At 38.9% G+C, this 11,702-nt stretch overlaps 1 protein-coding gene across 2 annotated transcripts in view; it reads left to right on the top strand.

Moving 5' to 3' along the window:
• Positions 1-494: 494 nt before the first annotated feature.
• The window catches only part of Mfsd14b (major facilitator superfamily domain containing 14B), a 64,695-nt gene continuing 53,487 nt past the window's right edge, over positions 495-11,702 (top strand). Inside the window, exon 1 of one of the 2 annotated variants that reach the window (XM_046457695.2) lies at positions 495-895. In XM_046457695.2, coding sequence (XP_046313651.1) covers positions 788-895 — 108 coding nt within the window. In that variant the 5' untranslated portion in view covers positions 495-787. The remainder of the gene's footprint in view (positions 896-11,702) is intronic. The other variant, XM_046457696.2, reaches the window with a different exon arrangement.

Genomic DNA, 11,702 nt, shown 5'->3' with positions numbered 1-11,702 from the left:
CATCCGACGGTCCAGGTAATCTGTCACTTTCTCTAGTATCGGAGAGGAGCGAGATATTAGCTCTGTTAGCTATGGAGCATATTCCACTTGTTCAGTTCAGGATTCGGGGTCCAGGGCCCTCTCGGTCTCAGGACGGGCCCATCTTTGTAACTGCTAAGGGCATCAAGAATCCTTCATTTGGTGGGCTGACGCCAAACCAATACCATGGAAGCGGTAACTACAAACCACCGGCAACCTGCGCCTCACCAACAGGCGGACACACTCCCAAAGCAAAAATGAAGTCACCCGGGGCCCCGGGGATGACGCACTTCCGGCGCGCTGCGCAGTGCGGTCATCCAGGAGGCCTGCGCAAAGGGAGGCGGGGCCAGGGATGGGCGGGGCGTTGCTGGAGGCAACCTGGGCGCCTGCCGATCTCCAGGCGGGAGTGGATCGCTGGGCGGGGCCTGTAGCCGGCGCGGGCCTGTGGGGAGCGGGCGCGGGGCGGGGCGGGGCGGGGCGCGGCCTCCCCACCGCCGGACCCGCCACTGACGCCGCCGGCAGCTAGGGAGTTGGGGTCTGTTTGGTCGCCAGCAGCATAACCGGTCTTGAAACTGCCGGCCTCTTCCTGCCTCCTCCGCGGCTCCAGCCTCGGCTTTCTCCCTAGCACTCGGCGTCGCCGCTGGCGCCGCCGCCCGATCCGCAGGCCGCCGCGGGCCGCGGAGCCCATGAAGGCGCGGGCCCCGCCGCCGCCCCCGCGGCGTCGCCGTCCTCCCGGAACGTCCCGAGCCGGCGCGGGCATGGCCGCAGCATGAACGCCGGGCCGCCGCGGGAGCCAGAGTGGAAGGCGGCGTCGCAGCCCGAGGCGGGAGCCATGCCGGAGAAGCGCGCGGGCGCGCAGGCCCCGGGCAGCAGCTGGGTGAGCGCGGGCGGGTCTGAGGCCGGTGCCCGGGAGGCTGGGCGGGGGCGCGGCGGGGCTCCGGCCGCGCAGCCCCGGTTCTTTCTGGCTGAGCTAAAGTCACCCTTAATAGGGGCTTGCCTAGTGACTCCTCGCTTGGCACAACTTAGGCTGTTGAGTGGTTTTTGTCTCAGAAGAGCCGGGCACGGGACAGGGAACCTAAGTAATCGGGGTATTTCAGAGACCTCCATCCCTGCCTCAGTTAGTACAATTTTCGGGGCGCAGGTTCTGCCCAAGCCAACGTAGACAATGTGTAGGGAGCCTGTAGAACCGCACATTTGGCTCAAGCCCCCAAGTAGCCTGCGGAGAAGCTGGCGGTGGAGCCGGGCAGCGCCCTCCTGCACCTTCCGCTTTCTTCGGGCGCCGGAGGAGCAGGCAGCCCAAGGGAAGCTGCAAATCCCAGGCTGTGCAAGGAGCAGGTTCAGGCCAGGCTCTTCCTCCGGTGGTGCTTGAAGTTTAGAAGCCGTTGACAGCAGCCGCACTGGACAGCCTTGACTTCATTGGCCTGGATTCGGCCGACTTGGCCTTGTCAGTGGCGCCTTAGTTTCTTATGGTGGAATTCTAAGCACAGAGGATCTGTCATTTCTTCCCAGTCCTAAGTTTAAAAAGGATTTTTTTTTTTTTTTTTTTGCGGGGGGAAGGAACTATATAGACATAAAATTAGAAAATGTTAAAATGAACAGACTCTTGACACCATGGAAAAGTTTTTCTAAATGAAAATGGGAATTTTATGAAAAAATATATGCTATTACTTTTAGATTTTTAAGCTTACATGTCTAATTTTGCTTTTAGTTAAAAAGTGCTCAATGATTATACGTGCATGTTTGGTGATGTGAATTCCCATTAGTAGAGTTGGGAGGGTGGTGAAGTAGAAGGAGCAGTAAGGAGGATGGAGCTAGCAGAGCTGGTTTCTAGTCCTGGTTCTACTAGAGTAATGTCACTCTGGGCAGAGTATTGACACAGCCTAGCCATTCAGTGCCTAATCTGTATAATGAGGACTTAGTAGTGTTGAAGGCCCCTGTGACTCCTTATTTTTGAAAAAGCATTAGAGATTGCTTGTTTCCAAGGTAGGATTTTGCAAATATGGAAAGCTTGTCTTATAGGGGGAGGTCAATTCTGTAGAATTGGTTTCTCGTTTTAATTTTGATTTAAACCAAACTGTCTTTCAATCCCCTAAACAAAACTAAACTACCAGCTCCTCTCTCTTCCTTGAATTGTTAGACAGTAATTACTAATTAGTGGCCAAGCTAGTAATCTGAGAAGTACCTTCCTTCATCTCTTTTCATATGTACAGTGAGCAAAAAGTGCAGCTACTTTTACTAGGTGCTGTTTTTAGGTTTTCACCCTCTCCTCTGCATTCCTATGGTCCCTTTCCTAGACTTTGACCTCCCTTTTGAGACCCTTACTCATCTCATCCTAAGTCTGCCCTTTACATTACTGTTGAGTAATTTAAATGTGATCACTACTGCTGAAGTTTTTTTTCATTGACTCCCAATGGCTTACAGGCTAAAAAACTGCCAGGTGGAATCATTATTAACATGGAGATTAAGTAAGCATCCTTGGAATTCCAGTTTCCACCTTTAATACCTGTGTAACTTTGGGCAAATTACATAACCTCTCCTAATAATAGTATTTACCTCATAGTATTTTGAGGATTGCTGAAACCCATCTCCTAATAAGCCCTTAATATTAGATGTTACTCTCAGTGTTTTTACATATATAAATTTTGAGTAGTCAGAAAGTGATCTATAAGCGATCCCCTGAGATTAAAAAAAACCTCAGTTCTCTCTTATTTTTTAATCTAGCCAAGAAATAGATCCCAACCTAAAAAAGTTAATGTTGCTAATTTTATGTGCTTACAGCAGGAACTTTTGAGGTATGTTTACTCAAAGAAACCTATACTCAATTTATTTCTCCTTCTTTCTTCTTTGGATCCTGATGCTAATCTGCTAATTTGGGGCACAGGTATATTCCTACCTAGGCTGTCTCTGAGGGCAGGTGCATTTGGTATTGATAAACTGCCGTGAATACTGAGTTTTCTTATTTGCTGTAGTTACTGAAATGACGAGTGCTTTTCTGAGTGTATGGAAGCTGGGAAAGCAGTGAATCCCTTTAATCCTAGGTGTTCGTGTCTCAGGCCAGCACCCCCAAATTATGTCTTTTTTTTTTTTTTCCCTCCCTGCTTGCGGTTTCCTTCTAATATCTCTTCCAGGTTCACTGTCCTACAGCCCCCATAGTTTTGTGTGTTTTGATTTTGCGGTACTGGGAATTGAATCCAGTAGTTCTACCACTGAGCTACATCACCAATCCTTTTTAGTTTTTATTTTGAGACAGGGTCTTGCCAAGTTGCTAAGACTGTCCTTCAACTTGCCATCCTCTTGCCTCAGAAAGTCACTGGGATTATAGGCATGCACCATCATGCCTGGCCAGCTCAGCCCCATGATTTTATTTTATTTTAATATGTTGTAATTTACTTTTAGCTTTATTCCTGGTACACCATGGTTTCAGTTTGTTGGTATTAATAATCATGGGGAATACTGCCTATATACAGAGAATCAACTACTTTTCTTCTATGTCTCAAAGAGATGTAGATACTGAAAAAGATATTGGCAAAGAGATGTAATGATCTGAAAAATAAAGGAGTCAAGTATTTCTTCCATGATATCTTTCTGCCTAGAAAAGGGAGGCCTGCATATCAAATAAGTTCTCCTATTTATTGTCTTCTCTCTGCTCTATTCTTCCCTGTTGTGCATTATTAACAAGCATTTTGATTTTTAAAAAACATTTATTTATTTTTTTAGTTGTAGCTAGACACAATACCTTTATTTTATCTATTCATGTGTGGTGCTGAGGATCGAACCCAGGGCCCCGCATGCTCTAGGCAGGCACTTTACCACTGAGCCACAACCCCAGCCCTTGAAATGTTTTATCAGAATTATTTGTATTATCATTGACTGTAGATTTTCTAATATGCATAGTTTTCACAGCCAGATAAAGGAAAAGTTCTTTCAGGTTCATTTATTCTTGGGCATCTGATGAGAATTATGATTTGTTGCAAAGAAAATCCACTAAATTTAGTGGAATATTTCAGGGTGTTCATAGACTCCAAGAAGCCAGTATTTGGATATCATATAAGAGCACTGATGTGGAAGCTAACAAGACTGGTGACATCTAATGTCTCGTGAGATGATTTTCCTTAGATTGTTCCAGGAAGTTCCTGTGATGGTTAATGTTTTTTTCAGAATAAGAATACTGGTGAAATGGAGGAGCAGCTTTTATTTTTAAAAATGACTAAAATGGTGACATTTTTTGGTTGTAAAGAAGTGAAAGGATCTAGGGACATATTAAGGGAAAAAAATGGTAATGATGAACTTTTGATCTTTAACACTGTTAGGAGCCAGAATGATAAAATAGTACTGGAATATTGGCACAGCCAAACTCTGTAAATAAATTAAAGCAAAAAACCCAAAACATTTATAAGCTGTTGATGTGTAGCAGTTTGTGGAGTGAATATGCATTATGGCAGAAACATTTCAATTTCACATTTAGAATTATTTAGATCTTTAATTTGCCATCATTAAGCCTGTATTTTTCCCTGGAAAAGGCTTGTTGTTACTGTTGTTTTTCCACCTGAGTGGGTGATTTTCTTATAATTGAATTTTTAAGTTCTGTATATATTTGGGATGCAGGTCCTTTGTGATGTTTTGCAAATACCTTATTTCTAGTGTGTGGTTCATCTTTTCATTCTCTGAGCGGTGTCTTGAGTAGAAGTTTTAGATTGTGATGAAATTTGTCAACTTGTTCTTTTACAGATCATGTATTTGGTCTTATCTTTAAGAAACTCTTGCCTAATCCAGTAACACAAAGACTTGGAAACAATTGATTTTTTTCAGAAATTAGAAAAACATTTAATGAAAAAAAATCTTCAATGAAGTCCACATAAATCTTTCAAAAGTAGAATTGAAGCAACAAATTTGTATTGGGAAAGAAGCATAAAGATTTTTGTATGTTGATCTTGCATTCTTCGACTTTGTTGAATTCAATTGTTCTAATTAACTTTTCTGGATTCTTTGGTATTTTCCACATGTAGGGTCACATCATCTGCAGATAAAGGATAGTTTTACTTCTTCCTTTCCAATTTTGATGGCTTTTTTTTTTTCTTGTCTAATTGCTCTGGTTAGAATTTCCAGTACAATATTGAATAATAATGGTGAAGGCAAGACATTCTTGTCTTGTTCATTATATTAGGAGGAATATTTTAAGTCTTTGATCCCTATGTTAACTGTAGGGTTTTTAAATATATGCCTTTTATGATGTTAAAAAAAGATGACTTTTACCTCTAGTTTTTTGTGTGTTTTGATCACAAAGCATGTGGAATTTTATCAGATACCTTTTCTCCATTATGATTTTAATATGTTGAACATCTTTACATTCCAGGATTATATCTCACTTGGTAACAGTGGATAATCCTTGTAATGTGCTGTTGGATTAGGTTTGCTTGTATTTTGTTTAAGATTTTTAATCAGTATTCGTAAGGGACTTGGTTTGTAGTTTTCTGGTAGTATTGTTTCGGTTTTTTGTTTGGCTTTAGAATTGTAGTAATGCTGGCCTCATAGAATGAGTTAGGAAGTGATTCCTCTTTTGTTTTTCTCAAGTTTATGAGAAGGATTCTTCTAACATTTGGTAGAATTCACCATTGAAGCCATCTGGTCCTGGACTTTGTTAAGAGGTTTTTGATTACTGAGTCAGTCTTCTGTTATAAGTCTATTCAGATGCACTATTTTTTAATGATTCGGTTTTGGTAAATTGTGTGTTTCAAAGAATTTGACCGTGTCATCTAGGTTATCTAGTTTATAATTGTTATCCAGTATACTGTTGTTGATAGTATTTTCGTATTCTTTATATTTCTGTGATTGTTGGTGGTAATTGGCCTACTTTTATGTCTGACTCTGTGTGTGTGTGTGTGTATCTTTTTGTTGTTGTTGTTAATCTAGCTAAAATTTTGTTGATATTTTTAAATGACCACTTCTTAGGTTCATTGATGCTGTTTTACTATTCTCTTATTTATCTATTTTTTAAACTTTTCCTATTCCTTCAATCTACTGATTTCAGTTTGGTTTGCTTTGCTTTTTCTCTTCCTTAAGTTGTAAAGTTATGTTATTGATTTGAAATCTTTCTGCTTTTTAAAAGAAGGCATTCATAGCTACAATAATCTCTCTTCGTTCTACCTTTTGCTGCATCCTATAATTTTAGTTTTTGTTGTTTTTTTTATTTGTCTCTAAGAATTTTCTCTTTCTTTTTTTTTTTTTTTTGAGATGTAATCTGTGTTGCCAAGGCTAACTTTGAATCCCTGGGTTCAAGTGATCCTTCTGCCTCAGATTCTCAACTAGCTGGAATTATAGGCAAGTGCCATCACAACCAACTTTTAAGTATTTTCTAATTTCCCTTGTGATTTCCTTTTTGACCTATTTTTTGTTTGGTATGTTGTTTAAATTCTACATATTTGTGAAATTTCCAGTTTTTCTTCTATCTTTGACTTGTAGCTTCATTCCTTTGCGATTGGAAAAGATGCTTTGCATGATTTCAGTATTTAAAATTTATTGAGATTGTTTGTGGCCTGATATATGATCTACCCTACACAATGATGTGCATTTCAGGAGTTTCTGTATTCTTTGTTGGGTGGAATGTTGTTTATATGATTGTTAGATATAGGTGGCTCTTATTGTTATTCAAGTTCTGTTTCCTTACAGACATGCCCTAGATATTCTTTTTTTTCTGGTACTGGGAATTAAACCTAGGGGCCCTTTACACTGAGCCACATCCCAGCGTGTTCCCTCTTTCTCTCTCTCTTTTTGGAGATTAGGGTATCACTAAATTGCTGAGGTTGACCTTGAACCTGTGATCCTGCTGCCTCAGCTTAATGAGTGTCTAGTTACAGGTAAGCAGCACCTCACCTGGCTGATTCCAGTTGATGTAGAAAAGTTTCTTCATTTAATTCTTTCAGTATTTGCTTCATATATTTTGGGGTCTTTCATTTGATGTATTTTATAATTGTTTTTTTCTTGATGTACTCACCTCTTTATCATTTTTTGGTGGTGTTTTTAATTTCTTAATAGTATTTAAAAATTTTTAAAAATTGTTGATGGACCTTTTATTTATTTATATGTGGTGCTAAGAATTGAACTCAGTGCCTCATGCATACTAGGCAAGTGCTCCACCACTGAGCCACAACCTCAGCCCGTCTTAATAGCATTTTCAAAATTAAACCACTTTACTCCGGTCTGATTCATTGTAAAAAATCTTATATTTAACATATACAATTCGGTGAGTATGAGCTAAGTATATACCTGTGAAACCATAACTACTATCAGGACCACATACATATCCCTCACCTCCCAGAGTTTCTTCCTTCATTATTATTATTATTATTATTTTATTTTTTGTGGTAAAATTATTTAAGATAAGTTCTACTCTCCCAGCAAATTTTAAGTATAGTCATCCCATCGGGGATAGATTCCAGGACTCGTCCCCATTCTCAAATGCATAAGTCCCTTATGTAAAATAATGTTGTATTTGCTGTATATATCTTTCCATTTACTTTAAATCGTCTCTAGATTACTTGTAATACCTAATGCAATGTAAATGCTATAGAAATAGTTATGGTTTACTAATTCGGAAATAGTGACAAGAAAAAAATACTTGGATTTTTTTCACGGGATATTTTCAATCTACAGTTGTTTAAATCCACAGATGCAGAACACACAGATATGGAAAGCTGATGGTATATAATGCTGTAGGCATGTAGATGTGCTTTATAGTACATCTCTATAACTTATTTATCTTACACACTGAAACACTGATTTCAGATTATCTTGCAAAGCTATTATAATCAAAAATAGCAAATGGGACAGAATAGAGAGCCCAGAAATGAAACCATACATGGGAAAGGGTAGTCTCTTTAATTAATGATGCTGGGAAAACATGTACAATAATGAAATTAGACACTTATTTTACTTATTTATTTAGAGATGGGATCTCACTAGGTCTAGGTTTCCCAGGCTGGGCTCAGGTGATTCTCCCACCTCAATCCTTCTGAGTAGCTGGAACTACAGGCACATGCCACCATGCCAGGCAAAATATCTACTTTATCTAATGACCCCACCCCATGGTCCTGGGAATCAAACCCAGGGCCTCTCATATGCCAGGTAAGCACTCCACCACTACACTACATCTCTAGCCCTTTTTATTTTTATTTTGAGACAGACTATCACTAAATTGCCCAAGCTGACCTCAAACTTGCTACCCTGCCTCAGACTCCAGGATAACTGGGATTATAGTTATGTGCCACCTCACTTGGCTTAACAGTTTTGTGATCTGATATTAGCAAATAACCCTGCTCTCTTTGGGTTTGTTTATGTGGAATATTATTTTCTATTCTTTCCCTTTCTATTTGTGTCTTTAAACCTAAAGCAAGTCTCTTAAAGAAAGTATTACTTGTATCATGCTTGCTTTTAATCCTTTCTGCCAAATTTTGCCTTTTAATTTGAAAGCCTGATACATCTACATTTAAAGCTATTACTGGTAAAGAAAGATAATTTTTTGTAGTGAAATATTTTGGTTTCCTTTTCTTTTCCTTTTATGTGTATATTGAAGATGTTTTATTTATGATTACTATGAAGATTGCATTTTACATCCTAAATTTAGATCAATATAATTTAGATTGATACCAATTTAACTTCAGAAGTATACAGAATCAATGGTAGAGTGCTTGCCTAGCATACATAGGCTCTGAGTTTGATCGCCAGCAAAAAGAGAGAAATAAATCTATAGAATCTACTATATTTCTCTCTCCTTCCCCTTACATCATTATTGTCACAAATTATATCTTTATACATTTGGAGATCCAAACATCAATTAACAATTATTTTTGTGCACTTTTTAAATCTTGTAGGAAATTGAGAGTGGAGTTATGAACCAAAATTACAAAAATACATATTGTATTTTTAGTTCATTGTATATAATATATATGTGCATGGCTATAATGTTTGTATCTTTAGTGATTGTGTTACATTTTTTGCATTGTTTAGATTGCTGTTAATTTATTGGGCTCATTCAGAGCATACTCACTGCAGGGTTTAATGATCCCCCACTCATTACTCAGGGTCTTCCTGATTATCCAATGCTCTGTGAATAATGAGGATTTTGTTTGTTTGGTTGGTTGGTTGGTTTTGGTTTTTCAGTACTGGATATTGAATCCAAGGATGCTCTGCTTTACAAGGGTTACTCTGCTATATCCCCAGCCCATTTCATTTTTTGAGACAAATCTCTCTAAATTGTCAAGGCTGGCCCTGAATTTATGACCCTCCTGCCTCAGCTTCCTGAATCACTGGAATTATAGGTGTGTACCTTCACGCCTTGAAGTCTGAGTGGTAGAAACATATATAGGCTCATTGTGGCATTTGACCATATCTGGACACTCATAAGATATTTTTCCCCTGGCCTTTGGTTATTTCCTTACATGCATGTGCTTATCAGGACTCGGAATTCCTTGAGGTGAAACCTCTGCAGATTTCTTGGCTTCTCTTCCTCCTTCCCTCTCCTTTTTTCTTTCTCTCTTCCCTCTCTCCTTATTTTTTTCTTTCTGTCTCTCCCTTCACTTCTCTCCCTCTCTCTTTTTCTTTCCCTTCCTTTCTTCCTCTTTAATACCCTGTCCTGCCTTGATCTCCCTGGCCTTTCAGCTGAATCTCTTGGGGAGTCCTCTAAGCTTTGCCTGGGCTCTTCCTTCTGGTACTGGAGCCTGGGAACTCTTGTTAAGGCAGTAAACTTGGGTAATGATAAAGTACAACTTGTCTTCTCACTTCAGATATCTGGGTCCTTTGTTACCTGGCATCTGGTACCCAGAAATCTTTCGTTCCTCACTTTCTACCTCCCTCTCTCCCTCCCTCCCTCCTTTCCTCTCTTCCTCCTTTTGTTCCTCCCTCCCACAGGAGGGTAATCTGGATTCATTTACTTTGTCTTGTTTTGAAGGAGAACTCTGTTTCTTAACATCCTCCATGGTACATAAAACTTTTATTAGTATTTCCAAATAAACCAGTTTTGCCTTTGCTTTACTCTTATTTATTTACATTTCCTGTTATCTTTAGTTTTTCTAACTTATTGAAGGTTTATTTTGTAATTCTTTCTGACTTAAGATAGAGGATTAAGTCAAATGTTCAGACTTCTTCTAATATCCACTTATATAAATTTCAAATTAACAGTTGTATTTTAACTGAAGTGTTTTGATGTGTATCTTTATAGTTTTATGTAAATGTAACCAGTCTTTTATTTATTACCAAGAAAATGCCTAAATAACCTCTCTAGCTTTACTTGCTTAAAAAAAAAAAAGTTGTCTTTCTTTAGCTTAAGAAGTTACTTTTTTTAAATAAAAATTAGTATTTCAGCCTCAGTGTCACTGCTTCATTTCATACTCAGTGATTTTTCTGCCCTTTCTTTACTTCTAAATGGGCCCATAATTTTATTGAAAAAAATGTCATGACTGTGACATTCATTAAGGTAGAAAGGAAGGGGCACTTCCTGGCAAAGGCACGGGATCCTCTGGAAAGTTCTTTCGACCTTTCCCTCTTCACTCTGATTGGTGTGCTTTCCAGGTTCTTTTTTGCTCTCTTTTGAAATAGTCTCTTCTTTTCTAGGACCTATATTATTTATGTAGTATTAGACCTTTCTATTGAAGCAGAGTAACATAGAACCAAAAAACCTGAGTGTTTTCCTACTTTTATCATTTAATCGCCCTTAAATGAGTGGTTCTCACTTCCTTCATATAATTTTTGGAATTTTTTTCAGAAATTGTGAATATTATTATATTTACAAAGTTCTGAGGGAGGTTGATATGGTTTTTACTAGCCATAATTCATCCATTCTTATGATAGCTGTAAAAAGTAGGTGCAGTACGTTACGTATTTGACTAGAGATAAACAAGAGCATGGAGATAACTTATGTGCTAAAAATAGCCAGGCTGACTATGGTGGTGCTGGGGCTTTCCTCATATCTACGTTCCAATCTAATTTTTACTTGACAGCTCAGTTCCTCATGTTACAGAGTTGAATACACAGTCAAGTTGGTTTTTCCTGTTCCTCAGTGGAGGAAGGGAAAAAAACTCCTGCGTTGCCTGAGCTTTGTCTCTTGTTCTTTGTGTGCAGTGACAGAGATGGCATCATCTTATCGTCAGTCATGCTTGAGTAGCTCCACTCTACTACATCGTCTCTTGCTAACTTGGGTCAGTCCAACAGGAGATCTGAAGAAAAATGTAGTTTGCTTCATGATCATCGATTATTATACATCTAATTTCTACATTTTGAAAGTAGCAAAAGTTCAGTTAAGATTATTTACACATTAGTAGTTCTTTGTGGACAGATCCATGGAGTACTAAAGTACCTGTTCCTCTGCAGGTAAGATAATGTGATACCGTAAAAGTGTGAAAACCTCATGTAGGATCTGGTCCTGTAATATGATGTTCCCTAAAGAAAAATAGTGGCTTTGTGTTTTTAATTAGCCAAATCCTGACATATGAGTATATACTATGATTGATGGGTCATGAAATACAGTCATAAGATGATACTTGGTATGAAAAGGAGAGACTTTTTAGTATTAGGATTTTTGAATATTGCTTTAGAGAAATCTTCAATTCTTAAATCTCCATTCTTTTGTAGTATATTCCAGGGGTGGTTAAACCTATATGGAAGCTGACACTTAATATACGTACAGAAAAGCT

The sequence above is a fragment of the Marmota monax genome, unplaced genomic scaffold, assembly GCF_021218885.2.
Source record: "Marmota monax isolate L192 unplaced genomic scaffold, Marmota_monax_Labrador192_F-V1.1 WCK01_AAM20220418_F8-fsc00231, whole genome shotgun sequence".
Taxonomy (NCBI): domain Eukaryota; kingdom Metazoa; phylum Chordata; class Mammalia; order Rodentia; family Sciuridae; genus Marmota; species Marmota monax.
This window is presented reverse-complemented; position numbering and strand designations above follow the sequence as displayed.